The sequence below is a fragment of the Ambystoma mexicanum genome, chromosome 5p (assembly GCF_040938575.1).
Source record: "Ambystoma mexicanum isolate Mex_15411 chromosome 5p, UKY_AmexF1_1, whole genome shotgun sequence".
NCBI lineage: Eukaryota > Metazoa > Chordata > Amphibia > Caudata > Ambystomatidae > Ambystoma > Ambystoma mexicanum.
Window position 1 is genome coordinate 992,618,269 of NC_090930.1, and position 23,072 is coordinate 992,641,340.

At 48.3% G+C, this 23,072-nt stretch overlaps 1 protein-coding gene across 2 annotated transcripts in view; it reads left to right on the forward strand.

Annotated features, from left to right (window-relative positions):
- LY86 (lymphocyte antigen 86) overlaps positions 1-23,072 on the forward strand; it is a 402,958-nt gene that overhangs the window by 291,127 nt on the left and 88,759 nt on the right. For both annotated transcript variants that reach the window (XM_069613465.1, XM_069613464.1), the window contains exon 2: positions 14,944-15,030. In XM_069613465.1, the coding sequence (XP_069469566.1) occupies positions 14,944-15,030 (87 nt within the window). The remainder of the gene's footprint in view (positions 1-14,943; positions 15,031-23,072) is intronic.

Below are 23,072 nucleotides of genomic sequence, written 5' to 3' on the forward strand. Positions count from 1 at the left end.
TGGTGGCATGGGGGTGGGGGTGGTGGGAGACATGAGTGGGGGCCTGGTGGGGGCTGCCCATGGTGGCAGGGGGGTGGTGGGAGACATGAGTGGGGGCCTGGTGGGGGCTGCCCATGGTGGCAGGGGGGTGGGGGTGGTGGGAGACATGGGTGGGTGCCTGGTGGAGGGTGCCCCTGCACTGCTGGGGTGTGGGGGTGGTGGGAGACATGAGTGGGGGCCTGGTGGAGGGTGACCCTGGTGGCTTGGGGGTGGGGGTGGTGGGAGACATGAGTGGGGGCCTGGTGGAGGCTGCCCCTGCACTGCTGGGGTGTGGGGGTGGTGGGAGACATGAGTGGGGGCCTGGTGGAGGCTGCCCCTGCACTGCTGGGGGGTGGGGGTGGTGGGAGACATGAGTGGGGGCCTGGTGGGGGCTGCCCATGGTGGCAGGGGGGTGGGGGTGGTGGGAGACATGGGTGGGGGCCTGGTGGAGGCTGCCCCTGCACTGCTGGGGGGTGGGGATGGTGGGAGACATGAGTGGGGGCCTGGTGGAGGCTGCCCCTGCACTGCTGGGGGGTGGGGGTGGTGGGAGACATGAGTGGGGGCCTGGTGGGGGCTGCCCATGGTGGCAGGGGGGTGGGGGTGGTGGGAGACATGGGTGGGTGCCTGGTGGAGGCTGCCCCTGCACTGCTGGTGGGTGGGGGTGGTGGGAGACATGGATGGGGGCCTGGTGGAGGGTGCCCCTGGTGGCGGGGGGGGTAGGGGTGATAGGGGACATGAGTGGGGGCCTGGTGGAGGGTGCCCCTGCACTGCTGGGGTGTGGGGGTGGTGGGAGACATGAGTGGGGGCCTGGTGGGGGCTGCCCATGGTGGCAGGGGGGTGGGGGTGGTGGGAGACATGAGTGGGGGCCTGGGGGAGGCTGCCCCTGCACTGCTGGGGGGTGGGGGTGGTGGGAGACATGAGTGGGGGCCTGGTGGGGGCTGCCCATGGTGGCAGGGGGGTGGGGGTGGTGGGAGACATGGGTGGGTGCCTGGTGGAGGCTGCCCCTGCACTGCTGGGGGGTGGGGGTGGTGGGAGACATGGGTGGGGGCCTGGTGGAGGGTGCCCCTGCACTGCTGGGGGGTGGGGGTGGTGGGAGACATGGGTGGGTGCCTGGTGGAGGCTGCCCCTGCACTGCTGGGGGGTGGGGGGGTGGGAGACATGGGTGGGTGCCTGGTGGAGGCTGCCCCTGCACTGCTGGGGGGTGGGGGTGGTGGGAGACATGGATGGGGGCCTGGTGGAGGGTGCCCCTGGTGGCGGGGGGGTGGGGGTGATAGGGGACATGAGTGGGGGCCTGGTGGAGGTTGACCCTGCACTGCTGGGGGGTGGGGGTGGTGGGAGACTTGAGTGGGGGCCAGGTGGGGGCTGCCCATGGTGGCAGGGGGGTGGGGGTGGTGGGAGACATGAGTGGGGGCCTGGTGGAGGCTGCCCCTGCACTGCTGGGGTGTGGGGGTGGTGGGAGACATGAGTGGGTGCCTGGTGGAGGGTGCCCCTGCACTGCTGGGGTGTGGGGGTGGTGGGAGACATGAGTGGGGGCCTGGTGGAGGCTGCCCCTGCACTGTTGAGGGGTGGGGGTGGTGGGAGACATGAGTGGGGGCCTGGTGGAGGGTGACCCTGGTGGCTGGGGCGTGGGGGTGGTGGGAGACATGAGTGGGGGCCTGGTGGAGGCTGCCCCTGCACTGCTGGGGGGTGGGGGTGGTGGGAGACATGGATGGGGGCCTGGTGGAGGGTGCCCCTGGTGGCGGGGGGGTGGGGGTGATAGGGGACATGAGTGGGGGCCTGGTGGAGGGTGCCCCTGCACTGCTGGGGGGTGGGGGTGGTGGGAGACATGAGTGGGGGCCTGGTGGGGGCTGCCCATGGTGGCAGGGGGGTGGGGGTGGTGGGAGACATGAGTGGGGGCCTGGTGGAGGCTGCCCCTGCACTGCTGGGGGGTGGGGGTGGTGGGAGAAATGAGTGGGGGCCTGGTGGGGGCTGCCCATGGTGGCAGGGGGGTGGGGGTGGTGGGAGACATGGGTGGGTGCCTGGTGGAGGCTGCCCCTGCACTGCTGGGGGGTGGGGGTGGTGGGAGACATGGGTGGGGGCCTGGTGGAGGGTGCCCCTGCACTGCTGGGGGGTGGGGGTGGTGGGAGACATGGGTGGGTGCCTGGTGGAGGCTGCCCCTGCACTGCTGGGGGGTGGGGGTGGTGGGAGACATGGGTGGGTGCCTGGTGGAGGCTGCCCCTGCACTGCTGGGGGGTGGGGGTGGTGGGTGACATGAGTGGGGGCCTGGTGGAGGGTGCCCCTGCACTGCTGGGGGGTGGGGGTGGTGGGAGACATGAGTGGGGGCCTGGTGGGGGCTGCCCATGGTGGCAGGGGGGTGGGGGTGGTGGGAGACATGAGTGGGGGCCTGGTGGAGGCTGCCCCTGCACTGCTGGGGTGTGGGGGTGGTGAGAGACATGAGTGGGTGCCTGGTGGAGGGTGCCCCTGCACTGCTGGGGTGTGGGGGTGGTGGGAGACATGAGTGGGTGCCTGGTGGAGGGTGCCCCTGCACTGCTGGGGTGTGGGGGTGGTGGGAGACATGAGTGGGGGCCTGGTGGAGGGTGCCCCTGCACTGCTGGGGGGTGGGGGTGGTGGGAGACATGAGTGGGGGCCTGGTGGAGGCTGCCCCTGGTGGCGGGGGGGGGTGGGGGTGATAGGGGACATGAGTGGGGGCCTGGTGGAGGCTGCCCCTGCACTGCTGGGGGGTGGGGGTGGTGGGAGACATGGGTGGGGGCCTGGTGGAGGGTGCCCCTGCACTGCTGGGGGGTGGGGGTGGTGGGAGACATGGGTGGGTGCCTGGTGGAGGCTGCCCCTGCACTGCTGGGGGGTGGGGGTGGTGGGAGACATGGGTGGGTGCCTGGTGGAGGCTGCCCCTGCACTGCTGGGGGGTGGGGGTGGTGGATGACATGAGTGGGGGCCTGGTGGAGGGTGCCCCTGCACTGCTGGGGGCTGGGGGTGGTGGCAGACATGAGTGGGGGCCTGGTGGGGGCTGCCCACGGTGGCAGGGGGGTGGGGGTGGTGGGAGACATGAGTGGGGGCCTGGTGGAGGCTGCCCCTGGTGACTGGGGGGGTGGGGGTGGTGGGAGACATGAGTGGGGGCCTAGTGGAGGGTGCCCCTGGATGGTGGGGGGTGGGGGTGGTGGGTGACATGAGCAGGTGTGCAGGGTAGTCCCCTGTTTTGTGGGCTGCCTGCAGGGGCCGTGGAGGGTGTACAGGGAACACCTGTGAGGACCCACCCAGCCTAATCGCGTGTGTAACTTCCCACGCACCCCTGTAATACACGTACCAAGCCAAATCGCGTGTGAGAATTCCCGCGCACCCCTGAAATACACGTACCCTGCTGAAGTTGCGTGTAAAACTTCCCGCGCACCCCTGAAATGCATACCCCCAGGCTATTCGCGTGTGGAACTTCCCGCGCACCCCTGAAATACACGCGCCCAGGCTATTCGCGAGTGGAACTTCCCGCGCACCCCTGAAATACACGTAGCACGCTGGGAGACATGAGTGGGGGCCTGGTGGAGGGTGCCCCTGGTGGCGGGGGGGGTGGGGGTGATAGGGGACATGAGTGTGGGCCTGGTGGAGGATGCCCCTGCACTGCTGGGGGGTGGGGTGGTGGGTGACATGGGTTGGGGCCTGCTGGCAGGTGCCCCACAGTGCTGGGGGGTGGGGGTGGTGGGAGACATGAGTCGGGCATGAGTGGGGGCCTGGTGGAGGCTGCCCCTGCACTGCTGGGGGGTGGGGGTGGTAGGAGACATGGGTGGGGGCCTGGTGGTTGGTGCCCCTGGTGGCTGGGGGGTGGGGGTGCAGGGGGACATGAGCAGGTGTGCAGGGTAGTCCCCTGTTTTGTGGGCTGCCTGCAGGGGCCGTGGAGGGTGTACAGGGAACACCTGTCAGGACCCACCCAGCCTAATCGCGTGTGATAATTCCCACGCACCCCTGTAATACACGTACCCAGCAAAATGGCGTGTGATAATTCCCACGCACCCCTGTAATTCACGTACCCTGCCAAATCGCGTGTGATAATTCCCGCGTACCCCTGTATTACACGTGCCCTGGCTAATCGCATGTAAGACTTCCCGCGTACCCCTGTAAAACACGTTCCCTGGACAATCGCGTGTTGAACTTCCCGCGTACCCCTGTAATACACGTTCCCTGGACAATCGCGTGTTGAACTTCCCGCGTACCCCTGTAATTCACGTTCCCTGGACTATCGCGTGTTGAACTTCCCGCGTACCCCTGTAATACACGTTCCCTGGACTATCGCGTGTTGAACTTCCCGCGCACCACTGAAATACACGTACCCTGGCACCCTGGCTAATCGCGTGTATAACTTCACGCGTACCCCTGATATGCACGTTACCCGCTTTGCGTTCCTTGTTTGGCAGCCATGTAAACTGGTCCAGGGTTAGCGCAGCCCTTTGCGATGATTTAGCGATTTTGATGGCTTTTCCTTGCGCGAGGGCGTTCTTGGGGGCGTTACTGGCGCTGCTGCAGGGTCGCTGCGATACTCTGCGCCACGGCTGGTTTGGGAGCCTAAAATCCATGAATACGCTGTGCGCGGAAATCGGTTTTAGCGCACGTGCCTGACGCAGACAATCACACGCGGACACTCTGTGCCAGCCGCTTGCGACACTTTTCTGCGAAATTCTATGAATTACCCTGACAATGTATAGTGAGCATATACTAGAGTTCATCTGTTTGGTACAGTGTATCTCCTTTTACATCAATAAAATTGTCTGTCATGAATCCTACTTGAATAATCACCTGGATGATACTATCTTGCATAGATTTTTGAAATCTTCCTTCTATCAGGATTTCTTTGATGAAACAAGGTTCCTGCTGCAAATAGGAGAAGTGTTGTGGATGAGTAATAAAGGCTCTACCCTTCAAAATTACATATTAATATCGTATTGTCTAAAAACACCTAGTGCTAGTATCTAATATTGTTATCTCAATTGTTGTGAACAACGAAGATTCGTTAAGAAATTAGACAAGCTATCCTCTATTTCAGACATCGTGGTTTACTTGTATGGGCTAGCGAACATCCACCGCTCAGTTGTAGTGATGGAAAAAGATTTGTCCTCTCAATTTCGATAAGACATCTTACACCTTCTTGCATAATTTATGTCCATAATATGTTGTTGTAGGTTAAAAGAAGATTTCTATCAACTGCGATTCTGCTCCCATCCATAGAGGGACATGCACCAATAATTCGAATCTCAATGGTAAGCGGCTTACTGGTTTCTTAGTTTAGCATAGAGTGAATGGTATGAAGCTTACCCATATGGTGCATCTTCACCACAATCCTCCTTTATCTGTCCTTGCCTATTCTGTATTAGGGTTGATGGCTCATTATTTCATAAGGACCTGTGAATATAGGTCGAAAAGTAGAATTTTTAGGATACTAAACTGGTTAACACTTATTCTCGATTATCCCTTCTGGCATAGTTATATGTGTGTGTCAATCTGGCTCTTACCTTGAATACTCTTTCCTTGGAAACCGCACTGCCAACAGGAACCATGAGTAACGCGCGTTCCAAAATGGCCGCTATTTGTTATTGTGCATCATCACGCTATTGCGTGATGACGTCACACCTGTGTTTACCTATGCGCGATGGCGCTGATAGGCGGGTTAGGTCAAATAAAAACATATGTGTTGCAATTTTACTGTACTGAACAAATTGCCTCATATTATAATATTCATATCTAAGATTTTCTTCAGTAAGATCCCTATTCTCTAATTATCGATCTTGAGACACATTAAAGGAATAGTTCACTCTAAAATGTTATTGGCTAAAAAGATAGCCCATAATCAAAAATATATATTAAAAGTATTTTTCAACAAAGTTCCTATATAAAGTTTTGAGCAAATGAAGCTGAAACTGAAAAATTTCAAGCACCATGAGGCATCCATTTTGTGAAAAGGATGAGCCTCCTGTGCTTGTGTGAATCTCTGCCCTAGCGGCATTAATGAAGCAAAAGCCAGCCAGCTGTAATAAACAAAAGCTACCAGCAGGTGGCTTTTGCTTCATTATTGCCGGAGAGCAGAGAATGCAGGCAGGAAGGCGGCATGCTGGTAAGTGCTTTTTTTTCTTCCTTAGAAAACCACTGCATTTATAAATACAACTATGTATTCCCGGGCCGGAGGAGCCCTGGAAATTTAGAAAGAAAACTACAGCAATTATAAATACAACCGCATTGTATTTATGACTGCAGCGGCTTTCTCTTTGAGTCTCCCGGGCTCCAACGGTCCGGGGGAGCCCAGGAGACGCAAAGCGAACGAAAGTACCAGCATTCATAAATACAATGTTGTTGTATTTATAAATGCTGCGGTTTGCTTTTTAAGTTTCCTGGGCTCCCCCCAGCCAGAGGAGCCCGGGAAACTTCGAAAGAAAATCACAGCAATTATAAAGACAACTGTGTTGTATTTATGACTGGAGCGGCTTTCGATTTGAGTCTCCCGGGCTCCCCAGTACCGTGGACCAGGAGGGGCCCCGAGACACAAGGTGAAAGTACCAACATTTATAAATCCATGTTGTTGTATTTATAAATGCTGTGGTTTTCTTTCTAAGTATCCCAGGCTCCTCCAGCCCAGGGGAGCCCGGGAACCTTAGAAAGAAAACTATGGCATTTATAAATGCAACCACGTTGTATTTAGGCTTGTGGTGGCTTCAGCTTTGAGTGTCCCAAGCTCCCCCGCCCCAGAGACTCCAAGCTTATGCCACTGCAATCCTAAATACAACACAGTTTTATTTCTGATTTCCTTGTTTTTCTTTTTATGTTTCCTGGGCTTCTATGGCCTGGGGGAGCCCGGGAAACTTAAAAAGAAAACCACAGCATTTATAAATACAACCTTGTTGTATTCATGATTGCAGTGGCTTCTGATTTGAGTCTCCCGGGCTCCCCCGAGCCGGGGGAGCCCGGGAGACTCGGGGGAGCCCGCGAGACTAAAGCAGAAGCCACCGCAATCATAAATTCAATCTTATTGTATTTATGATTTCCGTGGTTTTCTAATTACGGCAATCATAAATACAACAAGGTTGTATTTATAATTGCTGCGCCTTTTCTTGTAGGCAAATCCAGGCAATTATGAATACTTTGCTGGCATCCGGCAGAGTATTCATAATTGCTGCAACTTTCTTTTCTAGTTTCCTGCGCACGGGAAACTAGAAAAGAGAGTAGCAGCAATTATGAAAACTCCGCCGGCAGCCTACAAAGTATTTATAATTGCTATGCCTTTCATTTTACGTTTTCTGTCCTTACCTGGGCTTGGGGAGCAGAGAAAACGTAACATGAAAGTGAAGGCAGCCTCCACGCAATGTTAAGCTCTGCTATGGCTGCAGTAAGCAAAAGCTCCCAGTAGGGGGCTTTTGATGCTTGATTAGTGTTGCCAGAGCAGAGCTTAACATGCACAGAGGAGGCTGCTTGGAATCACAAAATGGATGCCCCCATGTAAACACTTTGAGCCTCATTTTCTCAAAACTTTACATAGGAACTTTCTTTAAAAATATGTTTTACATATATTTTTGATTATTGCTCATCTTTTGGGACAATAACATTTTAGAGTGAACTATCCCTTTAAGAGACTTGGGAGAAAAACTAAAGAAGAGAACTTCCAGCAGAAGAAATTCTCAACATCATTTTCTCCATGGTCCAGGGTTTTCTCCGGATGAATGGAAATATTCATGGGAAGAGCCGAGAGGGAAGTATTTAGATAAAGAGGCAGTAGCACAGTTTACTGACACCTGCTAGTACAAAGATAACATTTCCTCCCATAGCGCCATCTTCAGAGCCGCACATCTGGCAGCTCAACGTCTGTGCATGTCAGTTTCCTCTACCCTCTTCTATTAAAAATGTAATATTTAGAAATTGACAGAAACCTGATGAGATTGCCATGCCCAGATGTGTGTCTAGACCAAGCTCGCTTCTTGGAGGAGAGGAGTCAATTCCAGGCATTGTGCAGAGGATTCCCTTCTTTCCAGGATTCCCTTGTTTTCTGGCAGAAAGATCTGCGATGTTGGCAAAGGATTCAATATATACTGGGAGCTTCGGTATGCCCTTGGTGACAAGTAGCAGACTCAGGCATAAGAAATACAAAACCAAAAGGGGAGGTAGAACTGCTACTACCCAGGTTCGTACCCAATTTTTGTCAATAAATGGAAAAAACAGTGTGATTGGAATTGGGGAGCCTGGTATCTTGGTACTAAATGATTAAATCCCTAAATTCATAACCAATGAAGTTGTCCAGAAAGAGAAAAGGGGAAAAGAAGAAAATTCACACTCATCGAAGGCTGTGGATATACATAGTTTGTATTGATTTCAAAACACATCAAAAAACATTTATAAATAACATACATATGGCGGAATTCCATAATCTAGACAAAACAAGCTAGTAAAATCAAAAATCAATAATCAAAATCCTTTTAAGTACATAAATAAATTGGAAGTACAAAACATAACCCATACGGGCTCCTCAGTGCTTGTTAAATTGAAAGTACAAAAACATAACCCGTAAGGGAAAGATACACAAATGACTTCAAGTGTAATACGTAACCCATGTGTGACACATGTGGAAATCATAGGCATCGAAGGATTGGCGCACTTATGGACCTGTAACCATCTAGGTCCTAGAGTAGCTTATATTCAAAAGAGCATCTCATCTTGCAGGTGCCAACGTGACAGGGGGAATGTGACCAGGTTTCGGTGTAGGGTACTGGCCTAACAATAAGTGATCGAAGGACCCCAAAGGAGTTTGTTGGTTTGTACACCTCCCTTGCACATAATGCACATTTCGGCTGAGAAATTATCCAACTTGGGAATGCATCAGAGGGATAAGTATTTCTTTACAAGAACCGCCTTCCTCAGGGCTAGTAGGTGGCCCCTGTAGCAAGAACATTAAAACAAGAGAAAAAACAAGAAAAAAAATAGTAAGTGAGAAATTCTTGTTTGTCGGACCCTTAATTCTTTCTGGACAGAACTAGGTTAATTAGTACACACAAATTTATTGTGTGAAGGATGCCGAGTTAACGGTTTTATCAAAAAAAAAACTTAATTAATTGCAGGGCACAAATGGAACAAAAAATAGGAGTGGAAATTAATACCACTGTGATTTGTGAGCGGTGGTGGAAAAGCATGCCTAACTCACCACTGGAACCTGGTAATGGATCTCGCTGTGGGGCGGGCGCCCCGGACAGGCCGGATCAGTCAGTCTGCATTATTAGTTGCTTGCTACGTAAATGTGTGGCTGGACCCAGTGCACAGAATTGCGTTGCATAAAGCCACACTTGTTCTATAAGAAAGCCAAAAGTGTATGAATTGAAATTGACATTAGGATACTGTAACTTATATTGTACAGCAATAGTGTGCAATAAAGGCAAAATAGGTAGTGTGGGATATATTAAAGACCTTTCCTCCACCCAGACTTTGTAGAGAACTGGGGGAGGATATTAAAAGTGCCTGTCTTTCCCGTGGAGAGTATGTTTATCCCACATGTGGACACCAAGGTACCTGGGCTGGGTATGACTGGCTTCCTGGATTATGGAGTCGAAAAATGGACTTGGCGGGCGAGGCGGAACTTCTCTCGTACCGTTAGCTCACGAGGAGAAGGGATCTGGCAGGCTTATCCTGTTCATGCGGGAGAGAAAGAGGGAGACGAGACCCTTAATAGCCAGTATTGATTCTGACTGCTAATAGGGTAGTCGCTAAACGCAAGCTGCGAACATTACCTGGGGAGAAACTCATGGCATGTAAAATGGTGCCTGTTGGACGCTAGTTGCACGAAGAACTTGGCGTTGCTGGTGTGTGCTCTTAGGCGCACATTTGTTTTTGGTCTGACACGCTGCTGCTGGCTGAAAGCGTTTGCATCATCAGCGTCTGTGGAATATAGAGGGGTGTGTGTGTCTGTGGGCCAATGAGAGCACAGGACGTGTGGTGCCCTCATTGGTTGCCGCCCCGGGAATGCGGAACCAACTCGATATAATCAGTTGAACCACTGGGGGCGGAGTCACCGGTGTGAGCCGGTACTCAGTGCACGAACGGAAAGAAACTGGAAAGGTAAACTGCGAGGATCACTCTTGTAGCACAAAGCGTTGGATCTGTGTATCCCCATGGTGACACCCTGTGAATCTACAGTGCGTCGGGGAGCGATATTCTGAAAGAAAAGGCGATAAGGCGCCCGATCAGACATCGCAAAAAACGGTTGGGTCTGTGAGTGGGTGTGCGGCAGCTATCCAACCCGGGCAGAACTAAAAACCACCTGGTTGGAAACCGTGCCGCGCTGCCAGAGTTTGAATTGTAGCACGCCTGTGTATACTAGAAATGTATAGAAGGGCTCCTTGCTCAACATGAGCAAAGGAACCTCAGTAAGGGGCTTGGTCATAATCGGACATGTTTTTAGACGGATGGAGATGAGTGCATGTTCTCCAAATTTGTCCCATTAATGTGGGAAGATTTGTTGTTCATTAAGTCCCTGTTCTACCGAGTCCAGTCTGTAGATCCACCTGCATTCTAAATCCAGAAGTTGTCCTTGAATGTTGGGACCATTGCGCACTCTTTCAAGAACCCACCATTTTATATCTTGTGTGGCGTGTTTTTTGTCCATATAGTGTTGAACCAAGGGAGATGTAAAATTTTTGAACCTGATCCGTGACCGATGCTCAGAGATCCATATGTCAATGTTGCGCATGGTTTGCCCAACATACCGTAGCTTGCAGGGGCATTCTATGCAGTAGACTACTTGGTTTATTTTGCAATTAGATATATCATTAAGAATCCAAGTTTTTTGTCCCACTTGGAATTGCTGTATTCTGGACGTGAATTGGCAGACTGAACAGGACCCACATGGATAATGTCCTTTTAATGGTCTTAAGTTCCACAGATTGCTTTGTGGTGCCTTCTTAATGTACATAGAGTGCACTAAGTGCTCTCTGGTGTTCCGTGCTCTTTTATACGCAAATCGAGGTTTCTGTTGGTCAGGGAGGCATAGTCTGGCAATAGGCCAGTACTTGTGCACAATTTGTTTAATCTGGAAGGCGTGCTGGCCATGGGTGATCACACATGTAATTTGATCTTGAGGTTCCTCTCGAGTTTTGGGGGTGAGAAGGGAATCACGACATGTGAATCGTGCCCTCTTCAAGGATCTAGATACCAACTTCTTGGGATACCCTCTTTCGTGTAATCTATTGCTTAGCAGATCGGCGTCATGATAGAAGTCGTCCAGGGATGTGCAATTTCTGAGTAACGGGAAGAATTGCCCATATGGTAGATTGTCTTTGATTTGTTTGGGGTGATCACTCTGGAAATGTAGTAGGGTATTTCGATCAATTGGTTTGCGAAATGTGTTGCACACTAATTTACCCTGATTGTGACCAATCGTCAGATCCATAAAATGTATCGTGGTATCGCTATGTTCCATTGTAAACTGTATGTCTGTGCTGCAAGTGTTCAGCCAGACAAAAAAGTTTTGTAATGTGTCCTCCGATCCTTCCCATAGACAAATCACGTAATCAATGTATCTGTGCCATTGTTTGATATTGTCTCTCCACAAGTTGATGGGATTGAAAATAAAATTCCGTTCAAATTTGGCCATGAATAAGATTGCCAAACTTGGGGCAAATGCCACCCCCATGGCAGTTCCCTTAATTTGCAAATAGAACTGTATATCGAATTCAAAGTGTCATTATTTCAATGATAAATTCAGGCAGAGCTTTGGTCCCTCTGTTGGTTTCAATGAGATATTCATATAGGCAATCAATAGTGGCTTGTTGAGGGATACTCGTGTACAGTGACTTAATATCTAGAGTCACTAATAGATGTTTTTGGGGGTCAAAGTCTAAATTTTTGAACATCTGAATTGTGTGCATCGTGTCTCTGATGTAAGATTCCGTGGTGATACTGATCGGTTTGAGGAAATGGTCCACAAATTTACATGATGGTTCTAAAATAGACCTGCACCCTGACACAATAGGTCTGCCGGGGGAATTGGTGGAATGTTTGTGGATCTTAGGTAACGCGTATAGGCAGGGGGTTCTGCCTCCGGTGGTAACAAGGAAATCAGATTCTTTTTCTGTGATCCAATCTCTTTCCAGAGCAAATGAGACCATGGCTGCAATTTCAGTAGTCAGGTCCTTCGTTGGGTCTTTTTTTAAGAGTTTGTAGCTTTGTGTGTCATTGAGAAGGTCCATGATCAGGCGAAAATAATGTTCGGAGTTCATTATAACAATTCCACCACCTTTGTCGGCGGGTTTGATGACCAGCTCAGATTTTTTCGATAGTTCAGACAGAGCTTCTCTTTCTGCTCTTGTGATGTTTTGTTGTCTGTTGATATATTTATTCTTGCTCAACTTTCTGAGGTCGCGCAGAACGCATCTCTCAAAAGTTAAAAGATCAGCAGGGACTTGGTTCTCAGAGGTTGAGAAGGTAGATATGGGGTGTAAACCTGTGTCATTAGAATCTGCTCTTATTTCGTGTTCATTAAAGAAGGTACGTAATCTGACAGTCCGTAAGAACCGATGTATTTCCATTTCTGTACTGTACCAATCGGTGTTACCTGATGGCACAAATGATAGTCCCTTCGTTAGAACTGCAATTTGTGTAGCGGTAAGCTGAACATTGGCTAAGTTGAAAATGGGTAGGTCCTGGTCTGTCAATGCCTTGAGATACAATAAATAAAACCATGCAATTACTTTTTAAGAAAACATGCAGGAACTTATTTTGAGGATAAGAGCATGTACTAACTACAGATCACAGTCCCTCTTTGCAGAGTCCCATGCCCTCTGTAAGGCTCTGGATCTGGGTACAGAATGCTCATCCCTGTTGCAAGGCATGCATGAGCAGGTCAAGTGAATCTCTTATCCAGGTTTGGTGGAGTCAGAGCCTCAACATTGGCAGCAGACCATAGAACACTGCCGGATACCACGTTTCTATCAGGGATTGGAAGACAATCTCAGTTCAAATGAATCCTGAATCAAAGATTCATTTCCCAAGTGCCACATTTTGTAAGGAAAAATTACAGAATCATGTCCATAAGGTGTTTACAGAATTAAATTCCTAAGAAGGAAATCTATGTCTGCTATGGCACCTGCCAGACCTTCCCCATTTCCCCTGCACAAGAACAGTGCTCCTCATCCAAGGGTCTGTGTTTCAAGCCCAAGGGGAGGGAAGCACCTGCATGAACAACTGCAAGATATCACACCCAAACACTATGGACAAATCATAATTCCAGACTATGGGAAGGAAGGGATCATTCCAATGGCTGGCATATTTTCATAGAAGGCTGTCATATGTCTAGTCTGTATAAGTGAATAGATCTTGTCTATCGTCATTCAGAAACAGTGCCACATGGGCTTCTTGGCCTCACAATCCAGCAAGAAAAGAAGCCCTTGTACAAGGAGTTTGGGTGCTGTGCCAGAGGAGCAGAAGGGTCTAATGTCACCATTTGTTTAGTTTCTAATGCAACAGGTTATCAGATGGTTGTCGACATTAAATGAGTATACCGTTTTGTAAGTCTATTCGTTTAGAAATTGAGGTGCTCCAGAAGATCTTCGGCTGAAGTCACAAGAGGATTTCGTGGCATCTTTATATCTGACAGACGGTGTCACCCTATTACCATAAGATCGTGCCATCCATACTTCCTCTAGATTGTAATAGGGGATTTTCAATCTTTTTCCCAAACGTAGTTCCAAGAATATGCAATACGGTCCTTTCGCCAGTGGTGACTTTACGCAAACAAGAAGGAATATTGACCGACCCAGACCTGGATGTTTTTGGACAGAACATCTCCCATTTGCAGCCACAGATGGATCTTTATGGTCTTTGGTATGACTGAAAGGGACAGGAACTACTTTACAGCCATATTTGGTAGACGTAAAGATCAGTGCTCAATCCCGTAGTCCCAAAATGCTCTTTGACTTTATGAAAAGCAGGCTGGAACCTCCAAAGGTGCTATTTACATCTTCCCCTTCATCACAGGGCTATTTCAAAACATTGTCGTTCTTGGGATGATAACGTTCCATCAGAATATAATTTATATGGTTATTCTACGTTTTGAAAATGTGCTTTGCTCAGTAAGACAAGTGTAACATTCTTATTGTGACTAAAACAAATAAGGAAAGTTATCTTTAGAAGTGAATAATTTAAAATATCAAAAAGAACTATTTTACAATGTTAGTACAATTAAAACATTTCCTTTTTTGTTTTTTTATTAGCTGCTTTTGCACTGCCTTTCGAGTCACGCAGCTATCAGCAACATAGGCGTATCACTAGCAAATACTCACCTGACAACGCGACTCTCATCCACATAGAAAAAGACAGCGACATATGGGCCTCATTACGACTGTGCCGGTCCGGAAACACTAGTGCTGGTAAGCCTACTGTTTTTTCGGACCGGCACAGTACGACTCTGCGGGCGGGTGCCTACCCGCCCGCCAGGGTCAGACCTGGCAGGCGGAACGGCACCCGCCCGCGGAGTTTCACGGAAGCACCGGCACCTTTATTAACGGTGTCGGTTCTTCCGTGTTCCCCATTCCCGCGGGAATGAGGAATTACAAAATGATCGGCGCCTGACTTCCCAGCCGCCGGACTTGGAATAGCCCGGTGGCACCTGCAACCAGGCGCCGGTAATTCATTACGGGTCCGGCGGCAACCTGCCGGTTTTACCGGCTCTGTTACCGCCAGACCCGTAATGAGGCCCATAGAGTGAGACGGAAAGAGACAGAGGGAGACAAACAGAAATAAAGAGAAAGGGAGCACAGAGCCACGAGAGAGTGTTAATTCGGAACATAATACACCAGGAACAGCTAGCATAATATAAAAAGTTGATTACAAAACAAAATAAAGCAACTATAGCTTTTGTAGGAATTTGTATTAAACGAATCGAGTGTTGACACTAATGTTTTACTGTATACTTGACAGATCCAGCTCAAGATTTTGGATTCAGCGTCTACCCTTGTTACTTAACACCAAAGGGAGGTACCAACTTGAAAATGGCAGTTCTTTTAAGTAAGTAGATGATAACAATTGAATAAAAAACTTATTTTTTTAAATGTGCACAACAATTGTATGCTTCTAGCTAATGGTGTTGGATTGTCATGCCTCATACCGTTGAGTGTCGGATACAAGTGTCAGCGTTGGGTTCCCGTTGCTGCACCTAAACTCAGACGCCTGAACGAATCGCAGCAAAAACAGCCTGGGGAGCAAAAAATCATCTACATTTGCGAATCGTAATTCATTCATTTTAAAGAAAAATGTTTCAGTAGGAGCTAGGGTTGTATTTTTAGACAAAAGGACGATGGAACATTCATTTTCTTTTTAGTTTTTTATCTGAATCTTTTTGTTAACAAGAAGCAGATATGCATGTAATACAGTAACATGACAAAATAAGGTCACAGACAGCAGAGCATCAGAACATGGGCTAGGAGGGCCCAAAGGGATTTTACGAAGGCTGCATTCGCCATAGCCCACCTCTCAGTGTCCTTCCATGCACAGCCCCGACGCCAACCCCCTTACCATCCCATGGTTACGTGTCATTACCTCGAGAGGAGCGTAAAGAAGACACCTGCTAAATTACGCATTCAATGAAACGTGCATTTTCAAGAACATTGAGCTAGTAACATTGGTCAAATCTATCTGCTGCACATAACACTGAGTGATCCAACTGGCTGTCATTGGCAGGCAAAACCATCCCACGCTGCCCGGTTAGGGCAGCCCTATGTGACCGAGGGAGCATTTCTCTGAGCCCACCCTTTGCCATATATCGCTGTTGGAAGGGGTGCATCTTCGTACAGAGGCATCAGGCATTCTGGGGCATGTAGTTCTGCTGGAGTATCTGCCCTGAGTGACGATGAGTGCATTCTTAGAAAGAGTACGTTAAATGATCTGAAAAAGATAGGTGAGCCCTGAATAGTCACACAATTATATTTATTGGGAGGGGTTGGGGGTGATCTAGGAACCATTTTAAGTGATTTAACCTGATGTACATTTAACCAAATGGCTAATAAATGTGTTCAGGTTATTTGATCTCTTGCGAAATGCAATTGGCATGAAAGGGAGGAAAATGTGTGTTAAGTATAATATAATTGGTGAGTAGTAAAAAATTAAACTAACGTAAAAATATTGAAATAAAACAAACATTAAATCACAATAGGCCAATCCCGGGTTCCAATCCCCGAAGGTAGCATACAGTGGTAAAATACCTACGGAAGTGATATGCTTGAACCCTGCTGGGCAGCGATTGCCATCCCAGTAGGATAGATCAAGGAGCAACGTGGCTGCTGCTGAGATCTGTGTGTAACATGCCGGCCACGTCAAAGGACACAAGACCTGTAGACTCTCTTACTGTTCCGCTCCATCTCCATTAGTTTCATGTTTCTTCTTTAGCAGTCTTGTCGTTGGGAGGCTTTTCATTCTTTTTTGTGTGGTTTTATACAAAAGGGTGTGTCTTTATCTGTCTCTTTTTCAGGGACGTAATTTCACCAACATGCCAGGAGTAGCTGAAGTGACCTCACATGACCCTTCACCTCTGAAGACAGCACAGGAAGTGATGTCATTTGACCCCACCCCCAGGTGACATCACGGGAAGTGATGGCACACAGCCTTTCACCCCTTGACAAAACAGGAAGTGTCATCACATAGCATTGTTCCTCAGTATACTAAGAAATACATTGTTACAATATCACTGTGATATGATATACATTTCATACAAGAATAAATCACCATACGTAGTGTTAATTTCAGTATGTATAGGCCCATATTACCAAATTACTGTGAGTGTAAGCAGACGTCCAACAAAACAACCTGGACTATTGTACACCACTCGGGCCAAACATGTAAACAGACAGAACATCTCAAAGAAGCCTAAGCGCCGACATCCAGTGCCTGCCAAGTGTCTGGCCACAGAATGGAAACAGCAAATCACCAACACAAGTCCAACCAGAAAAACGATGGTCTGGAGGGTTGCCCAGAGCTGTGCCTGTGGTTATGAATGATTTGAAACCTTCCAGCTTTCACCCTTCTGTTTTGCTTATTTAGTAAGTAACCCACAGTTTTTGTTGTTAGAGGAGAAGGGTGTGTTGCAGGTCTCAGTAATTGCAGGTTTTTTTTTTATTTTCAAATGTAAACAGCAGCAGCAGGTCCATAATATCATCCCAAGAAAAGCCTGCTGGGCCTACAGACCTAGGCTATTCCTCACTGATGATGCCCAATGATGCTGAAACATGTATGGGGATGTTTGCTGTCTTGTACAGAAGGGATGTGACCTAGTAGTTCAGGCTGGATTGACCCTTTTGGGGTGACAGGGTTTTCTATTTTAAAATGTAAGCAGTAGCTTCATGACATCAACTACAGAAAAGCCTGCCGGGCCTAGAGACCTAGGCTACTCCTGACTCATGGCGCCCAATGAGGCTGTAACATGTCTGGTGATGCTTGTGGTCTCGTGCAGAAGGTATGTGCTGGACTGGCCCTTTTTGGGTGGGACCAAGCATGATTTGCATATGGTCTTTCCCCTTCTGTAGTGACTTGGCAGGCTGAAAAACGATGGTCTGGAGGGTTGCCCAAAAGCGGTTATGAATGATTTGAAACCTTCCAACCATCACCTTTCTGTTTTGCCTATTTGGTAAGTAAGCCACTATTTTCTTTGTTAGATGGGAGATAGAGGATAAGGATGTGTTGCAGGTCACAGTAATTGCAGGATTGTTTTAATTTAAAAATGTAAACAGCAGCAGCAGCTCTGTGATATCACCACTAGAAAAGGCCCATTTTATTATTTTCTGTGGTACTTTATATCTTGCTTAGTGCCAGCCTCCGCCAGCTTCTAAGCACTGGAAAAGGAACTGAACCCATGTTGCACTGCATCCTTTTGTTCCCAAAGGAAGTGCATTGTCCCTGAGCTATCTGTCCAAATATATATTTTGTTTTGCTTAAGGGAGCAAAAGATGGTTTATTTCAAAGGCGGAGGGCAACTTCATGTAAATTAATTATCTCACCTTATATCTATCTACAGTGTGCCTGGGATGCAGGTCTGGCAGATCTGGGTCAAGTGTCACAGCGCCCAGGCAGCATTGGTGGCAGAAACCACTGGGGCACACCTCTTTCATCACAGGCCCAGTGGCTCACTGGATGTGCAAAGCAGGCGAGAAACGCTGATGAGATATGAGTTCATGCTGTGCTGTCACTAAGTACTGCAGGATGCTTTTACACTTTCCCAGCTAGCTAGACCTAGCCCCAATACCCTTCCTGTTGCTACAGTGCTAGGTGTGAGCTGCACAGACAGCTCTGCCTCTGAACCCAACCATTCAGCCCTTCTTCACTAATTGACTGCAAACCTGTTAGTGATGGCAGCTGCATGGTTTTTCCTGCATCCCTGTTATTTCTCCAGCTTACGAGATCGAGATTCCAGGAGAAAAAAGCGGTGGCACATTTAGCTAAATTTACAACCACCTTTTTCAGATGGAACACAGATATCTGCTCTTGGCACTGCCCCTTTGTCCAGTAGCAATGGGGTAGCAAGAACTGGTTTAGGGATAGCAGCGGGGGAGCCAGGGCTCATGGCTGCTACCCCTGGCGACCCCCAAATGATGTCCCTGCCCTTTTTCCTCCTTCTCTGCTTCGACTACTACTTTAGCCACCTATGTGTTTGTTTTTTTCTCTTCCCACTGATGAAAAGACAAACCTTTGACCACGCTGCGATGTAAAGACATGTCAACCCTCACTCCCATAACACCGACAAAAACAATCATTAAAAAACTGTTGAAAACCTCTTCTCTTGGTACATGAACCGGAAAAACAAGCTTTTTTCTTCTAGCAGCACGCAGAAATCAGTGCAATTTTAGACCTTTGAATGCATTCAGGGCGTCTTTATACACCATAAAAAGTGGAAACCTTGGGAAAGCAGACCTGGTTTCAGCACGGAGTGTTTTCAGCTGAGTGCAGAGAGCAGAGGCAGTCAAAAGCCTTGCATGAGCGCTGAGCGTGGACCCCGAGTGCCTCGAGCGCAGTTAATGCAGTTAGCAGAAGGGCACGGTCGCACGCTGGGTAAACATCTCTCATTGATGGTAAACAACGCAAGGTCCTGAATGCCGTTGTGGGAGGGAAGCGGAACCTAAGGTATGTCCTGGCCTGTCTGAATATGTTGTATGCTGACTCTGTGTGCTAAAATGTACGCAGCGCGCCTGTGATCGAGCACAGGCGCACTGCAACTCTGTGCAACTCAAAAGAGTTAAAGTAGTGAAGGAAAGGGCACAGTAGAGTGCCGGGAGTGGGAGTAATTCTGTAAAAGCAGGAACAAGCAAGGCTCCTGAAAGAGTCCCAGAACCCACCCATAAAACAGCTAGTATGAGAAGGAATATTGTACCCCGCCGAAATGGGAAAGATCACCAAATCCGTCCAAGCAGTGCCCCTCCCTATTCCCAAGGTTGCCGCCCTAATTCATAGGCATGCTGACACCTCAACCCAGATAACAATTACGGAGCAAGTATTTCCCCAGAAAGATAGGCAGCTGAATGAGTATGAGGATTCCTTTCACCTATTGTGTGCCAGCTTGGACAAGGATAGGTGAAATTACAAGTTGGTTTCACTTTCAAATACCCCAATCCTGTTTGAGGTGTCTGCCCCGCTTGCAGGAAACTGAATGCAAGAGGAAAACCATTCTGACTAATCAATCTGACCACTCAGTGACTGATGTAGGCCTAGATGACACAGTGGCAAAGGATTTGAGAAAGGCGATGAATGATAGCTACCCCGCCAGTGTACATCTCTCTGCTGTCCATGAAGTTCTGCAGCCATGTGTGCGGCTCTACGACATTATTCGAGAAGAAATTAAAGATAGCACAGCGATCGTACTGATGAAAGACATGGTGCTAGCAGTCCAGGATCAGAGACATTCAAGGGACAGCTAGCAATCTAAAAGAATACAGGAGGACCCCTGGACTATACAGGTTGACCCTCAGGAGTCACGCTCGACTTCACTACTACTGCCTACAGTCCAACAGATCCCCATGATGGAGGCCTTAACATCGGGGGAGTGTCCGGGGAATGTTTCTGCATCACTGCCAAGTATCCCCATAGAGCCAGAGTCTGTAAAGATAGCGGTCACTGGAGGAAAGAGGAAGAAGAAGCTTAGTAAACAGAGCAAGGCAAAAAAAAAGAAAGGCTAAAGGAAATTCCTTCGCAGCCTGAACGTTTAAGCAAATGAAATTATGGTCATTCCAGGGGAGACACCAGAGGGGAGACTGAAGGGTGGTAACACGAGTGGAATTGTTATGGGGGAGAGAAAAAAATTAATCTAAGAAGGTTATGCAAGAGATAGCTGCTACCAGGTCAATATTGACCTTTCTGTTACAGAAGAATGGGAACCCGGAAACTGTTGAGGGGGTTAGTGATCCATCACATGAAGAGGAGGTATATTTAAGGAATGAGCAGTCTCCAGTGGGTGGCCTGGAGATACATGACCCAGAAGCAGACAGTCCCACGACAAATGAGAAAGGTGGAATTATGAGGTGAAGAACTTTGGGACAAGGCAAAGGAATTGTGAAGGATTTAAGGACAAGGAAACGATAGGGGACACATTTGAGCAGCTCTGACACTTCACCAAAGAAGGGGCAAGAGGTAATGTGGGGAAATTCCCAGTGTGCTTTGAACAGATTTTTATGGACCAAGGCAAACCTTTGCTAAATCGCTCCTCCTTCCCCAGATTGTTCTCATTAATCCCTCCCCTAAAATCGTTACAATCTAGTGATCTGTCTCAGGTGGAATGTATAGGCAAGGAGAGATTGGACCATGTTATGGGCACCCACACTCAAACATTGTCTATAATCAGATTTTAAAGGAACTAGAGACATTCATTACTTTTGGAATAGACATTTATGAGTGGAACAGTGGAAGAAGAAAGGGAGCTGAGTTGACAACATCATGGCCAACTGCTGCCAGGGAAGGTTACAGCAAATTTAAACAAAACCCCTCAATTAAATACACTGTAGATGGAAAGGGTGTTAGCAGCTAGCTCTGGAAGATAGAGAAGCATTATAAAGAAATAGTCCTGAATGTCTAGGGACCTGGTAGCTGAACCCAAGGATTGTTGAGTAGGCAGCATACCTAATTCGACGTACTTGAATGTTGTCCCTTGGAATTCTCAGGGTTTTAACAGCTTTCACAGCTTTATAAATTGCCATGAAGAGAGATTTGCTTGGTCTGATTATCAGGTGTTCATTATTCAGGACGTTTGGCTACCCTCACCCCCATTGATCGATGGATACTCATTATTTTAGAAAAAGGCATTGAAGGGCCACAGAGGAAGGCCATTTGTGGGCCTTTTGATAGGTGTAGAGACCGCATGGGGTTGTAAAACAGGAGGGTGGCACACTTATTGTAATGCATTGTTAGCTGTGAGTTTGAGGTGCGGGAACCCACCTGTTCTTGATCAATATATATACTGGAATACCTTTTCCATCAAAGTGAATGATCTTTTCTCAGCTCTTGAGTCGCTCCTCACGGAATGGTACAACGCCACGGATTCCAATTGTGTATTGAACATTTGGGGATTTAAATTGCTCTTTCTACGTTGGTGCAGACGAGGAAAAGAGGGATCAGAGAATGGGGTGGCTCCAGGTAGAAGACTCTAGAGGAGCCGCATGGTCTAGATTGATGGAGAATTGGCAAATGGTGAAGTCTAATGGGAAAATAAGGGGGATATCCCCAGAAGATATGCTTAGAGGAGATGGCGAAGTGTCTTTCAAATAAAGACACTAGTTACTTGTTCCCCTCTAGTAGATCCAGAGGTTGATAATCAATGAACTATAATCCAGCATACTGCGCTTACAAGAGAGAGATGCAATATAAAGTTGATGGAGATACTAGAAGGTCTTGCAGATACACCCATAGAAAGCATGTCCATATGCAATTATAATAAGGTATTGAATGATACCCTTCGGTCTCGCTATAATTCACTTGCCTTCACTTGCAGGAAAAATACTGTCACATAGACACATATTTGACATAGAACTCAACCTTGGGAAGCGCGAGCTAAGAAGATCAATTAAATTAATTGGGAGAGATTATACTTTGGGACACAAGGCAAAAAGCTGTGAGATTCTGAACTGGGATTATTGATCCAGCCCTTTAAGGTGAGGTAGCAATACTTTGAGATGGATGGGGATGCAGAAGATACTCAAACATGAATAATCAAACTAACTCAGCAAGTTGGCAAATCAAATCTGTTTTATTTGCAATTGTCTAAAACAGGGAGTTACAACGATCTTCTCACACAGCAAGTTTCATAAAAAAGCAGATTATATAGTAAAAAAAACTTGTCATTACTAACATCATCCTACGTGGTAAACTACAAAAACCTACGTGGGAAAGTGATAGGGTTAGAGGGAACACCTAGGTATACATTCTATCTATCTATCTATATATGTTTTTGTATAGTGCTACATCACCCGAAGGCCTCAGAGCACTCACAGAGACGTACAAAACAACAAAACATAGAAGACAGGCGGCCGGTTTGTCCGGAAACTGGAGACTGAGTAAAAGTTACTCAGTGCTGTTGTACAGGAGGGCGGTGGTTCCACTGACAGGCCCATAGGTCAGTGCTCACCCTGTAGTACCTGTAAGACAAGATAGCTGCACCATGTGAGGAATGGGGGTGCAGGATTCACTTACTCCAACACGACTCAGTAGTTTGGCAAAGAGAAGTCAGTTTAATGACAAGTACATCAAACAGGGAAACAATTGGAAATCAGCATCGTGGTGATCGCCTGTCTCGCTTCAACTTCCTCGAACTTCAGTTGAACAGCAACATTTATACATAAAACTTGTCATCACTGACGTCTAACTCTACAAATTCGTCATGCAACATAATTGGTTAGGAAAGGTAACTTAAGTATAGGTACTATATCTGTATGTGGTATCAGAGCATGCAGCTTGGATAACTCTTATCGGGTGGGTGTCTACGCCCAACCCTCTACATCACGCGTGATAGACATCACTACAACTATGACATCCCATTGGTTCTACTATCTATAGGACCCTAGATAACTTGGTCCATTGTG